We start from the raw sequence: 14,941 nt of genomic DNA, 5'->3' as shown, positions 1-14,941 counted from the left end.
CTAGTCCTACAGAGCTGGGGGCTACACTGGACTGCTGTTGACACCCTACATGTGACTGCTTTAACCCCCACCCCCTTGGCCATGTGATCCCCTTGGCAAAGCTCTTTGCCTTCTCCTGACCCTGCCCCATTGGATCTCCAGCTCTCTGGGGTTGGAGTCTGGGCTCTGCCACTTATTAGCTGGGTGACCTCAGGTAAGTTTCTTAATGTTTCTGTGGCTTGTTTACTCATTTTTTTCTTTGTAAAAAGATTTTATTTATTTATTTATTTATTTATTTTAAAAAAGATTTTACTTATTTATTTGACAGAGAGAGAGAGACAGTGAGAGAGGGAACACAAGCAGGGGGAGAGGGAGAGGGAGAAGCAGACTTCCCGCAGAGCAGGGAGTCTGACGTGGGGCTTGATTCCAGGACCCTGAATCATGACCCGAGCTGAAGGCAGATGCTTAACAACTGAGCCACCCATGCACCCCCAAAAGATTTTATTTATTTATTTGAGAGAGAGAGAGAAAATCTCAAGCAGACTCTGCTCTGAGCACAGAGCCCGACGCAGGGCTGGATCTCACAACCCTGAGATCATGACCTGAGTTGAAATCAAGAGTCGGCTCCTTAACTGACTGAGCCCCCCAGGCGCCCCTCGTTTACTCATCTTTAAAATGAGATTAAAAGGGCGCCTGGGTGGCTCAGTTGGTTAAGCGACTGCCTTCAGCTCAGGTCATGATCCTGGAGTCCCGAGATTGAGCCCCCCATCGGGATCCCTGCTCAGCGGGGAGTGTGCTTCTCCCTCTGACCCTCCCCCCTCTCATGCTCTCTATCTCATTCTCTCTCTCAAATAAATAAATAAAATCTTAAAAAAATAAAATGAGATTAAAATAGGGTTGTTGTAGGATTGGATGATGTAAAGGCTCAGAACAGTGCCTGGCACATAAGTGCTTTTAGGGGTGTGCTGCTATTATTTAAATTCCCACAATAACTACCTGCTGTGACCTTGAGCAAGTAATTTAATTTTTTTCCATCTGGCCTCCATTCCCTATTTATAATATGAAATGAATAATAACATCTCCTGGAAAAAGCATGTGGTAAGTGTTAAGTGTCACAGCATATATTAAATTATTTTGTAAACTGTAAAATACTCCACTGATGAACCATGTGTTAATTTTTATCATTTATTACTAATAATTATTAGTCTCACTGGGTCCCTCTAGATTACAACACAGAGATGATTTTATACTTCTCAGTTCACAACCTTATAAAACCTGAGAAGGGGACCAGGAGAACGGGGAAGAATCTGGGTGAAGACTGCCCCCCACAGAGGGGGGCTGGAGGGAGCTCTGCCTCATCGGGGCTAAGTCTTTACCAGCAACGCCATTCCTTCTGAAGGTTAAGGGCTTCTCTGTGTGAAGTTGGGAGAGGCTGGAAGAAGCAGGGTCTACCAGTTCCTGAAGTCCCTGCTCTGATACAGGACAGACAGATATGCATTTTAGTAAGCAGGCTTTCTGGGAGTGGTGTGGATGCAAAACTCAAATGGCAGAGGGAGGAAGAGGAGGAGAAGGAGTTGGAGAAAGGTTTGCTTTGCCTTTAAAAGGCCCTTAACAACAAAAGATAAGGAGGGATAGAGACCAAGAACACATTATCACTGGCTCTGCCTATAGCTTGCGAGAGGAGGTGTGTGTATGTGGCAGCCAAGGGCGGAGGACTAGTGGTTCAAGACACCTAAAAGTGGGCCATTCCAGGGGCGCCTGGGTGGCTCAATGGGTTAAGCACCTGACTCTTAGTTTCAGTTTAGGACATAATCTCAAGGTCGTGGGATTAAACCCCGCCCGCATCAGGCTCCACACTCAGCGCAGAGTCGGCTTGAGATTCTCTCCCTCTGTTTCTCCCCTGTTCTCTCTCTCTCTCTAAAATAAATAAATAAATCTTAAAAAAGTAAGCCGTTTGCAGAAGCACAAAGTATTAAATAACACCCTCATGTGGATGGGTCAAAACTGTCTGCTAATAAGCAGAAATACAAATAAGAAAGGAGGGAGCAGACTTTGGCATCAAGGTCAGTGAAACAGGAATTATCTGCTAGGGGATTCTTGAGCTCTGCCTGTTTTAACAATTATTTTCATGGGCCCTTGCTACCTTGAGGAGTAGGGTGAGATCTGGGGAGGTTTTGACTGGTAGGGTCAGTGAGGGTGTAACATTTCCAGATCTGTTGTTTGCTGCTGGCTTAGAGCTCTCTCACTTGGCCCCAGAAAACCTCCTCTGGTTGTCTGGTGCGACGATGGTCCAGGGCTGCTCCCAACTAGGGAAGTGCATTGCCTGAGTGCTCTGCGAGTTGGCAAAGGAGCTGTGGGCTCCATTCTCGCTTGCCATCTCCAGGGACTGCTTCTCTTGCCTGAGAAGGGGAGGCTGGAAGCAAGGAGCACACTGGGAGAAGGTTAGAGCCACTTCAAATTTTCCATTTAACTGTTCCCTAGCCTGGTGCTCACCTCTGTCTGTTTACTTCCAGCAAAGCTGGGTTTCCTGCCCTTGAAATGAAGGAAGTCAAAGCCATTCCCCAAAACAGCTTATAGGAGGAAATATTAGTGGACTAACATTAGTGAGTCTCAGATATTTTCTCCCCAAAGACCCAGGAACTCCAAATTAGAGGGATGAGTGCTTGGGGAGGAAAGCCTGAAGAGTTTGGAAAACGAGCTTTGAGATGTTACACCAGGTCACCTTCATTTCCTGCTAAGGTTACCCAAGACAACCAACCAGCACCACTCCCCAAGCCAGCTGCCTGCTCTGGGATCTGGGCAGGACGGACAGATCAATCAAAGGAGTCCCAGATGGCCTGAGATCCTCAGTGACGTTAACACACACTTCATTTATTTATCTGAAAACCTCCAGAGCAGGCAAGAAAGGAAAACAAGCAAATGGAAACATTCGACAGTGGGCAGCTAATGTTTCCTGGCTTTTTTGTTTGTTCCTGAGCTGAGGATGGAAATCTGGCAGTACTGGAGCTAATGCTCTCAGTCTGGTTTTACATATTTTTTCTTTTTAAAAGATTTTATTTATTTCATTTGAGAGAGAGAGAGGGAGAGAGCACAAGCAGGGGGAGAGGCAGAGGGAGAGGGAGAAGCAGACTCCCCGCTGAGCTGGGAGCCCGACATGGGGCTCAATCCCAGGACCCTGGGATGATGACCTGAGCCAAAGGCAGATGCTTAACCATCTGAGCCACCCAGGAGCCCCATATTTTTTCTTTAAAAAAAAAAAAACAAAAATCTGACACTGCTTTATTGAGGTATGATGAACTCACTTGAAAGTAAAATCTCTTCACCTATAGGGTACAGGTTTCCCTGTGGAATTGGATTCTTTTACCACAAATTTGTGTTCCATGAACATTGTTTAATTGGAAAAAAAAAAGTTCCCGAGGGATAAAGAATAGTAGAGGGAGATAGAATAGTGGGTATGGCCTTTTGAAGGGATGGCTCTTTCCTTGGTAAAATTTTCTGGCAGGGAGGTAAAATGCTGCTGAATCCAGAACTTTCTCCAGGATTAGTGGGCGATGACCCAGTGGGAGAGCTAGGCTGGCTGGTGTGTGGAACTCCGGCTTTCTTAGATATTAACTCTTAATCGGAGGCCATTTCAAATTGAGATTAGAAGTAAACTTTTCAGAGGTTTCTTCCTGGGTTATCCCTCTGTATCTTCCTGTATCTTTCTTAGGGCACATCTGAGACTCTACACAGTATTATAGCAATATATGTGCATGTCTTATAGCCACAAGCTTATTGAAAGTGGGAACAGTTTGTGCGTGTGCATGTGTTTTCTCTAAAATATCCAGCATAGTTTCTTATGCTTTGGGCGTGCTCAATACATGTTTGCTGAATGAATAGATAAGGTGCGTGGACCACTTAGGGGTGTGGAAATCACAGGATGAGCCATAGACAGGGAGGTGAAGGAACAGTGCAAGTGAAGAGGTAGGTACTAGAGATGACCTCTTGCCTTTCCTACTTAGGTAGAAGAGGTGTTAGAGCAGAGTCAGAGGGAATGGAAATCCCTTGTAATACAGAGACCTTGATAATTCAAATTTTTCCCTACAAGAACCAAGCCCTGGATGAATGGATGGACAGACCACATCTTTCTGCCCCCTGGTCAATTGTCTTTCTGAGACGCTAGAGAGGAGAGTGACTTTGGTTTAGTAATTATTTGCCTCTCTTGGAACAACACCGGCATGTGGGTGTGCATCAGAGTGCTGGTGATGGTGAATCAGGAAGTAAGCTCTTGAACTGAAGTCTCTGTCCTGATTCACTAGCATCTGGGGCAAAATTCCATGCTTCCTTTTTCCTAGAGTTTATGGTCAGGCCCTGGCACTGTAAGAATCCAGTCTGTGGGCTGTTCCTGAGCTTCTAGGTCACACCGCTGCCCTTGATGGCTGTCAAGACTATACTGGTAGCAAGAGAGGGCTAGGAGTTCTCTCAGCAAAAGAGCAGCAAGGTTGTTCACATATTTTAAATTATTTAGTTGCATCAAATATTCAGATTTGTGAGAACAACAGCAACTCTATTTAAAAACTCCAAGCATGTGACGGATGAACTCAGTGTTTCCAAGCAGTTCCCAGCTTCCAGCCCACACTCCAGGAATATGCTAAGAGTTACTCAGGCTCATTTGGGTCACCCTCTAACTCTTGGGACTAGCTAAAGTGCTAATGCCATCCAAAGCTGATGATATTTGGCATATGCTTTTCATATAAGTGAATTTTAATAAGAAGTTTTATTGGGTCCCATGTTTCACCTCCCAGAGAAAGGAAATATTCAACTTAGGAAATCAGAGTTGGGGTGTTCACATGGAAGTCTTGATGGTGGGTGTGTGAGCTTAATCCCATGGGATTGTGCCTGTGAAGAATGTGTGTGTGTAAGTATGTGTGTCTGTGTATGGAGCTGCTGTTCTTCTCACAAGAATTCATTATTTTAAGTGACGCTCAATGTGACACCTATTGAAGTTGCTCTGAAGCCTGAGATATGTACCCTAATAACCACCATTTATTAAATGCTTCCTATATGCCAGAGAAACACATATTTACATCTACATATTTACATTATATCATCTAACATCTTTCCTCAAAAGATAAGCCAGATAATATTATTCTTATTTTATAGATAAGAAAAGAAGGCTCGTAGATGTCATTCAAGGTTATATCAATCAAGTTATGTCTGATTCTCTGCCTGGGGTTTCTATCCACCATACAGCAATGTCTCATCCTTAGCAAGTTCCTAAAACTATCCTACATAAAATCTGGCAGCCCTGTCAAAACATTAAATGATACACCCTCCTCTATAAAGGTAACATCTGGGGAGGAGCAGGGGGGAGTATGTGGAAAGGGGTGTGTGGGGCGTTCCTGGGAAGCCTGGCAAGATTATCTCTTTATTTTGGCAGGGTTGCATAGAGGTGCTTACTTTGTGACAATCCAGCAAGGTGTACATACATGATTTGGGGTTTTCTTGTGGTTATACTTCAATAAAAAGTTGATCTAAAAGATCATCCTTCCCAGCAATGAATGTTGGAGGGAAGTCCTGCTTCCATGGCCAATATGTTCAAATGAATCAACAAGAATTTCTTGGATTCTATTATATAGCAAACTTAAAAATAATACAAATATGTTGATACTCTACCCCTTTACATAAAGGTTCTTAGGTGGATCACATTAAAAAGTCATTCACAATAATAAAATAATATTAGGAGGAAGTGATCAACATTACTTGAAAAAGAAAGTTCTCTATACATGTTACTCTCTTGGGAACCACAGAAGGTTTAAGTCCAGCTTCGGCTCTCAAGATGCTCACAACCAAGCTGAGGAAACCGAGCATTCACTAGTAGTAAGTAGACATTTGTCTTCAAATATATTGAAAGTTGTCGAAACAGGCTCTCTCCCAATTTGGTGATAAATAAACCCAAAGGAAATGAAGTTTTTGTGGGCTACATCCTATATTTCATATGTGGGTCACTGAGGTGGGAAAGACCACACTTATCAATAATTTGAAAACTTTGACCTCCAAATCTTAAAGTGCCAAAATGAATATTTACATCTTTATAAGATAGCTTAAACTTGGAGAGAACCAAATATCTAATTACCAGGATGATTTTGTAACTGATTTGTAATTATGTTCCTTAGCTTGTATGCAGTTTCTACTGGGTCTAGATTCACAACCTCCAAGAACACAGATCTTATTCTAGTTTACTTCAAACTGCAACCATTTTAAAACTTCCTGGCTGGGACAGTTGTTATAAATTTCTCTTTTTCTCTATACCTCAGGGGTTCAGGGACCTGGAGAAGTCACATGGACTATTTAAATTTACAGACGCACTTTTTTTTTGTTTTAATTTTTTATTGTTATGTTAATCACCATACATCATTAGTTTTTGATCTAGTGTTCCATGATTCAGTGTTTGTGCATAACACCCAGTGCTCCATGCAGAATGGGCCCTCTTTAATACCCATCACCAGGCTAACCCATCCCCCCACCCCTCTCTGCTCTAGAAACCTCAGTTTGTTTTTCAGAGTCCATCGTCTCTCATGGTTCGTCTCCCCCTCTGACTTACTCCCCTTCATTCTTCCCCTCCTGCTATCTTCTTCTTCTTCTTTTTTTTTCTTAACATATATTGCATTATTTGTTTCAGAAGTACTGATCTGTGATTCAACAGTCTTGCACAATTCACAGCGCTCACCATAGCACATACCCTCCCCAATGTCTGTCACCCAGCCACCCCATCCCTCCCACCCCCCACCACTCCAGCAACCCTCAGTTTGTTTCTTGAGGTTAAAAATTCCTCATATCAGCGAGGTCATATGATACATGTCTTTCTCTGATTGACTTATTTCACTCAGCAGAACACCCTCCAGTTCCATCCATGTCATTGCAAATGGCAAGATCTCATTCCTTTTTATGGCTGCATAATATTCCATTGTGTGTATATACTACATCTTCTTTATCCATTCATACAAACGCACTTCTGTTAGTAGTTGATTTTCCTTCATTTGCGTCAGAAATAGCCAGTGTGGCGCAGGCCCATGTGTCTGAAACTTTATTGTGCATACTTATTTCCTAGGGATCGTTTTAAAATACAAATTCAGATTCAGTAGGTCTGGGGTGGGGCCTGAGATTTCACATTAAAAAATTTATTTATCTATTTTATTTATTTATTTATTTATTATGTTATGTTAGTCACCATACAGTACATCATTAATTTTTGATGTAGTGTTCCATGATTCATTGTTTGCATATAACACCCAGTGCTCCATGCAATACGTGCAATATGTGCCCTCTTTAATACCCATTATTTATCTATTTTAAAGAGAAAGAGAGAGCATGAGTGGGAGGGGCAGAGGGAGAGAGAGTCTCAGGCGGGGCTTGATCTCATGACAGACATTGAGATCACGACCTGAGCTGAAACCAAGAGTTGGTCGCTTAACCAACTACACCACCCAGGTGCCCTCACATTTTTAACAAGCTCTCAGGTAATGCCAGTGCTGCTGGCCTCTCGACCACACTTGTGAGAAAAATGTTATTAGACTTGGAGTCAGAATTCCAGGCTTTTAGTACCAGCTATGCCATTTACTACCTTGTTTTCTTAGACAAGTCACTTCCCCTCTTTGGACTTTAGTTTCCTCAAATATAAACTGTGTAATAGGGAAGAGGGTGAATTGGATTATTTAAGAGATTGCATTCATGGGATTTTTATTATTTATTTAAAATTTTATTTATTTATTTAAGTAATCTTTATGCCCAACAAGGGCCTCGAATTCAGGACCCTGAGATCAAGAGTCACATGCTTTTCCAACTTAACAAGCCAGGTGCCCCACATTCATGGAATTTTTAGAGTGATATTTTTATTTAAATAATCTCCAAGTATAGGACCATGTAAAGCTTTTCAGGGGACTAACAGATAAATTGGTATTAGCAAAGTAGGATATATAAGGGCTCAATGAGGAGGGCAAAGCAAGGGATGAGGAGCAATCCATGACTTCTTATGGGAAATATAAGGCTCTGATTCTTTTGAAGTGATGGATTTTGGATTAAAAGACTTGCCTAGAGAGAGGCTGCTACTTTTCCCCAACAATCACTGCAAGAGGAAACCTACATTATTGAGAATTGAGTTGCATAAGAAATTTGAATGAGGGAAGCTAGGGATGAGTTAGAGCTTTGAAATAAGCAAACACCTTCGGGTGGCTGGAGGGCAGCTTTCTGGAGCCAGGAGGCAGTCTAATTTGAAAATAACGGTTTGTTTCTGCTGTAGATCATTTCTATGTCTAATTTCACCCTGGAATTCAGGTCTTTCACCACAACGGCCAGACCTGACAGGGCCGGAGCTTGGGAGGCACGGGTGAGAGGACAAACGGCCTTCCAGAAGGGTCACGGACGGACAGGGTGCTCAGGGGACACAAGAGTTCAAATGGGTGAGAGGCAGGAGGAAATGAGTGAGAACGGGACACAGGTGATTTAAAAGAATTGAATGGAGCTCCTGGTAATCTGAGTCTCTGGCGTCGGCCCCTCCCCCAGTGTTTACGCATATCTGTTTTGAACCGCAAACAGGTTCAAACAGAAAGCGTTCACAGGCTCACAGATATGGGCTAGTTTCTCTTTAAGTCCCGAAGCCAAGTCAGGGGAGCGGAGAGAACTGTTGACGGCGCCCTCTCCCAGCGTTGGGATGGGGGCAGGGGACTGCAGGAGATTCTTACCTTATGTAGGACGTGCTCATTGAAGTCACGGCTAGCTCCCCACTGGTAGGAGTCCAGTCTCTGCTGGTCCATGCCCGGCGTGGAGCCCACTGCTTCTCGCCTTCCCAGCCTTCTGCGTCAGCGCTCCCAGAAGCTTGGTCCAGGGTTCGCTAGGTGCGGCAAGCTCGGGTCTAGCCCCGCGGGCCGGGCCTCATCCGGGTTCAGCACTGGACAGCTCCCGCGGCTGTGGCGGCGCGGTACCTAGGACGTGGTCCGGGGTGGGGGTGGGCGGGCAGGCAGCCCCTCCCCTCCGCAACCGCGGCGTTTCAGCACCAGGAACAGCGAGCGATACTGTCCCTCTGCGCCTGGGACCCGAGTTCTGAGATCCCGTCCGCTCGGAATCCCCTGTCTTGTGACTCCAAGGTGCTGGCACAGACTCAAGATTTCAGTCTCACTGGTGGTCTGTGCATATCTGGTTCAGCTCCCGGACTTCGGAGGCTCAGCGTCCGACTGCGTCCCCAGGGCATTGCGGTCCCGGGAGATCACCCTTTCTGATTCTCAGTGAAAGAGCATCCCCGTCATACCGCGCAGCTCAGCTCTCCTCCTGCGTTTGCAGGGGTGAAGTCCTGCGGCGCTGGTGCAGCTTCTCTTTTGTCCCTGGACAGCTCCCTCCAGTATGTATGAGACTTGCGAGTCCTTGAAGTCCTGAATTACTTTGCAAAATTCTGCTTAACCACATTTTCCTAGGGAGTGGGTCTAGAGCTTTAATAACACTCTCCAGGGTGTTCGTGACCCACAAAAGTAAGGAACAATTGGCTCAGGAGAGGCAGAATGGTGGTTTGATTAAGAGTGCAGGCTCAGAGTTAAAATGTGAGCTCTGAAGATTACTAGTTGTGTAACCTTGGGCAAGTTACTTAACCTTCCCTAAGTGTCCACAAAATAGAGACAATAATTGTACCTACACTCTGGTGTTGTTCTGAGGATTTAGTAAGTTAATTCATGTAAATAGCATGGAAGGATGCCTGGCATGTATTAAGAACACAAAGAATGCTATTACGCACTCTGGGCAGGGAGATGGGAAGCTTTGGCTACCTCCACTAAACACCAGGGGAGTTCTTCTGCTGCCCCCCCCCCCCTTTGCAGTTATATCACTATCTAGAATGGGAATGGGGGCTGAGGTTTTGGCCTTGGGGGTTATCCTCATATGATGACCCTGGTGTTCAGCAGGCAGCTACATCACTAGGCACAAGTCCTATTATCACTGGCCCTTGGTCAATATGGAGGGGAAGGTCCAGGCCTAAGGTTAAGAGAGTGTGCTTTACTCCTGGGTTTCAGCTCCTTTTTGGCTAGTGGCCTTAGCCAAATCGCTTATGTCTTTGGGATTATGTTTTCTCATTTGTAAAACAGGTAGAGGAATGTGTGGCTATTTCACTGGGTTTTTGTGAAGAGTAAATGAGAAAATGTACATAACATCTTCCTTTTCTTTTAAACCATAAATGAAAGTGGTATTACTACTGGAATCTCTACACTATAGATAGTGAGTAGTGATTAAATGAACAAAGCCAGGTAACCAGTGTGTTTGTGTGTATGACATTCTCACAATTGGAGTTCTTAATCTGAGGTGAATAGATGGTCTTTAGGGAATTGTGAACCTGTGAAAACATTATTGAAACTTTTCCTTATGCTCATTTTTCTGGTGAGAAGTCCCATAGATTTCACTATGTTCCCAAAGTTGTCTATTCTAAAAAACTTAAGGATTAATAGCTTGGAGAAAGTCTCATCATAACTTTCTCCTGGGCTTCCTCACCATCCATGACGGTTGTGGGTAAGAAGGTCCAGAAACCAATGGTTGCTTTGCCCCAAACCCCACGTGCCTGGGAAGGATCACCCTTCTCAGGGTATGGTTCTGAGCACTGAGGATTCAGAAACCTGATTTCATCTGTTGGCGTAAGGGCTAGGATCCTTATAGAGGATCCAAAATGATCTGGAGTTGATGACAGATGACTTCCCTGAGAAATGATATTTAAGCGGAGATCTGAAGGAAGAGTGGGCATCAGTCAGGTGAAGGGAGTGGTGGTATGACTCTAGGAAAAGTGATCAGCATGTACAAAAATGTTATGCTCTCAAGGAGCTGAAAAAAGACCAGCCTGACTAGAGTCCAGAGAGGGAAGAGTGGGGGATGATGAGAGAAGAGTCTAGAGAGGTAAGTAAGGACCAGATCATGTGGGCTGTGTTAAGAGTTTTGGACTCTATTCTAACAGCCATGTGAAGTCATTGAAGAACTTTAAGTAGGGGAGTGACACAGTCAGATTTGGGATTTAAAGATCTATCCTTGTTGCTCTGTGGGCTAAGAGTCAGTCAAAAATAAATTTACTCATTTTTTTCTTATTGATTTATAAAATTTCTTTATAGATTAAGGACATTTATCTTTTTTAAAAAATTTTTATTGTTACGTTAATCACCATATATTACATCATTAGTTTTTGATGTAGTGTTGCATGATTCATTGTTTGTTCATAACACCCAGTGCCCCATGCAGAATGTGCCCTCTTTAATACCCATCACCAGGCTAACCCAACCCCCTACCCTCCTCCCCTCTAGAACGCTCAGTTTGTTTTTCAGAGTCCATCATCTCTTAAGGGACATTAATCTTTTATGTCATAAGTATTTCATTATGTTCTGTAGATTTTTTTCAATTACTAACTTTGTTTATGTTTTTGTTATACTATATTAAAGTTTTTAATTTTTAAGTTTGGACTGAGCATGAGTAGGCATTAGCCAGGCAGAGGATATCAGAAGGCATATTGTTGAGCAAGCAAAAAAAGCAAAGGAAAATAGCCACTATATTGTACACCTGAAACTAATATAATACTGTATGTTAACTATACTGGAATTAAAAACAACAAAAAAAGTAAAGGAAAATAGATATTTTTTAAAGAATATGTCCATTAAAATGTAATAGGATAAAGGTCAATTTTCTTCATTCCAGGGCTATTTATGTTCAAACAACTAATATTAATTTAAAATGACATCTTTTGTGTTATTTCCATTCTTTTAAATTTGCTAAGGTGTGTTTTATGATCTATCTTGGTGAATGTTTCAAGTGAGCTTCAGAAGAATGTATTTTGTTGTTGGATAGAGTATTCTATAAATATTAATCAGATCAAGTTGATTGATAGTGCTCTTCATGTCAACTATATCTTTATTGATTTTCTACATGCTAGCTGTATCAGTTACTGACAGAGGGTTTTGCAGTCTCCAACAATAATTGTGGATTCATCTTTTTCTCTTTTTTGTTCTGTTTTTGCTTTGTGGATTTTGATAACTGTTTTTACTTTTTTATTTTATTTTATTATTTTTTAAGATTTTATTTATTTATTTGACAGAGAGAGACACAGCAAGAGAGAGAACACAAGCAGGGGGAGTGGGAGAGGGAGAAGCAGGCTTCCCGCGGAGCAGGGAGCCTGATGCGGGGCTCGATCCCACGACCCTAGGATCATGACCTGAGATGAAGGCAGACGCTTAAAGACTGAGCCACCCAGGCGCCCCATTTTGATACTGTTTTTAGATGCATACATGTTTCTTGGAGAACTGACTCCTTTATCATTATATAGTGCCCCCTTTATTAGTGATAATTTTCTTTGTTGTGAAGTCTTCTTTGTCTGAAATTAATATAGCTACTCCAGCTGTCTTTTGATCAGTGTTAGCATGAAATAACCTTCTACATTCTTTTACTTTTTTTTTTTTTGTGAGAGAGAGAGTACAAGTGGGAAGGGTCAGAGGGAGAAGGAGAGAGAGATTCTCAAGCAGTCTCCAAGCTCAGCACAGATCCTGACGTGGGACTCGATTTCATGAGTCTGAGATAATGACCTAAGCTGAAATCAAGAGTTGGATACAACCGGCTGAGCCACGCAGGCATCCCTCCATTTCTTTGCTTTTAACCTGTTGGTGTCTTTATTTTTTTATTTATTTTTTAAAGATTTTATTTATTTATTTGAGAGAGAAAGAATGAGATAGAGAGAGAGCATGAGAGGGGGGAGAGGCAAAAGGAGAAGCAGACTCCCCGCTGAGCAGGGACCCCCCCCCTCCCCAGGAACCTCCTCCAATCACTCCCTGTTCTGATACAAACTGTTCTTTTTTTTTTTTAGAGATTTTTATTTTTAAATAATCTCTACACCTAATGTGGGGCTCAAACATACAACCCTCAGATCAAGAGTCGCATGCTCTACTGACTAAGCCAGGCAGGCGTCCCTGAACCGTTTTTTTTTTTTTTTTTGTATTTAGATAATGACTTTCTGATATTTCCTTCCCCACTGAATTTCTAATTGCTTTTACAGATTGAATTCTGGGGCTTCATCATATGCTCAAGGCTTATTTTCCAAGTTTTCTTCTATACGATCTCATAAACCTCTCTACTACAGGACTGTATTTTCCTGCTCCAATCTGAGCTGGTTCCTTTCTGGGCCTGCTGCACAACCATAACCCTGACATTTCCCTTTATTTAGACATTCCTATGTGGGTTCTGTGCTCATGTGGTCCATACCTTCCTCTTTTCTGTTTATTCCCTCATGAGTTTGGCGTACTTTTCTTGGTTTACTCCTCAGGAAAGTATCTGAGGAAGTTACTTGAGAATGTACTCAAATAAAATTTTTTTTTTAAATTTTTATTCTTAAGTCATCTCTACACCCAGCGTGGGGCTTGAACTCCAACCCTGGGTTCAAGTCACATGCTCTACCGACTGAGCCAGCCAGGCGCCCTCAGATAACCTCTTTAAAAAGGAGGCATGGGAGGTGGACTTTCTGAGTCTTTGCATATCTGAAAATGTGCTTGTTCTATTCTTACTCAGTTTTGGCTGAGTTTGGGATTCACAATGAAGGCGATTTCCTGCAAGCCTGAAGCCATTACTGAATTGTCTTCTGGTATACTAACACGAGGTAGTATTGCTAATTGGAAGTGTTGCTAGCAAAAGGTCTGTTGTCAGACTAATTCCTTAGCTTTGGGAATGGGCTGTATTATTATTTATTTTTCTTTGGCAGCTTTTAGGATTTTGTCTTGATCCATGGTTTTCAGAAATTTTATGTTATCTAATTGTATACCTTTTTATGTCTATTGTGCTAGGCACTCAGTAAACCCTTTTAGTTTGAAACTGTGCGTCATTTTTCCTCTCTGGGAAATTCTCTTGATTTGACTTTTTTCCTTCTCCTTAATTATTATTATTATTTTCTGAAGTTCCCAAGGAATGAGATGTTGCACTTTCTGAATTGTCCCTTTGTGTGTGTGTGTGTGTGTGTGTGTGTGTGTGTGTGTGAGTTTATTTATTTGTTAAATAGGCTCCATGCCCAGCATGGGGCTTGAACTCATGACTCTGAGATCAAGAGTCACATGCTCTGAGCTAGGCAGGTGCCTCTGTTCCTTCTTCTCTTCTTAAAAAATCTCATATTTTATATCTCATTGTTCTTTTTTCCTATGGACTAAGACATTTCCTCAACTTCATCTTTAAGTCTTCATATTGCATTTGAAAATTTTAGCAACATTCTTTTCAATTTCTAAGAATTATTTTTTTTGTTCTCAATTAAAATGTTTAAATTGTGATAAAATATACACAATACAAAATTTGCCACCTTAACCATTTTTAAGTGTGTAGTTTGGTAGTGTTAAGTGTGTTCACATTGTTATGAAACCAATCTCCAGAAGTCTTTTTATCTTCAAAAAGGAAACTGTATGCAAGGAATGATAACCCCTTCTTCACTGCCACCCCAGCCCCTGGCTACCACCATTTTGCTTTCAGTCTCTGAATTTGACTACTCTAGGTAGCTCATTGGAATGGGATCATAGAGTATTTGTCTTTTGGTTACTGGCTTATTTCACTTAGCATGGTATCTGCAAGACTCATCCATGTTGTAGCATATGTCAGAATTTCCTTCCTTTTATAGGCTGAATAATATTCCATTGTATGTACATGTCACATTTTCTTTTTCCTTCTCCAATTTTTTTGGTTAATCTTTTTTTAAAATTAAGTTTTTGATTTTAATTCCAGTATAGTTAACATACAGTGTTCTATTAGTTTCAGGTGTACAATATAGTATTCAACAATTATATACATTACTCAGTGTTCATCATGATAAGTGTATTCTTTAATCCCCATCACCTACACTATCCATCGCCCTACCCACCTCCTCTCTTGTAACCATTAGTTGTTCTCTATAGTTCAGGGTATGTTTCTTGGTTTCTCTCTCTCTCTTTTTGTTTGTTTTGTTTCTTAA

At 42.1% G+C, this 14,941-nt stretch overlaps 1 protein-coding gene across 1 annotated transcript in view; it reads right to left on the bottom strand.

Moving 5' to 3' along the window:
* Window positions 1-8,889, bottom strand: part of RAB37 (RAB37, member RAS oncogene family) — a 63,705-nt gene extending 54,816 nt beyond the window's left edge. The window contains exon 1 of the mRNA XM_035724582.1: window positions 8,700-8,889. Coding sequence (XP_035580475.1) covers window positions 8,700-8,771 — 72 coding nt within the window. The 5' untranslated portion in view covers window positions 8,772-8,889. The remainder of the gene's footprint in view (window positions 1-8,699) is intronic.
* Window positions 8,890-14,941: the final 6,052 nt, after the last annotated feature.

This window comes from Zalophus californianus, chromosome 16 (assembly GCF_009762305.2).
Source record: "Zalophus californianus isolate mZalCal1 chromosome 16, mZalCal1.pri.v2, whole genome shotgun sequence".
NCBI lineage: Eukaryota > Metazoa > Chordata > Mammalia > Carnivora > Otariidae > Zalophus > Zalophus californianus.
The sequence above is the reverse complement of the archived record's forward strand: the minus strand, read 5'-3'. Positions and strand labels throughout refer to the sequence as shown.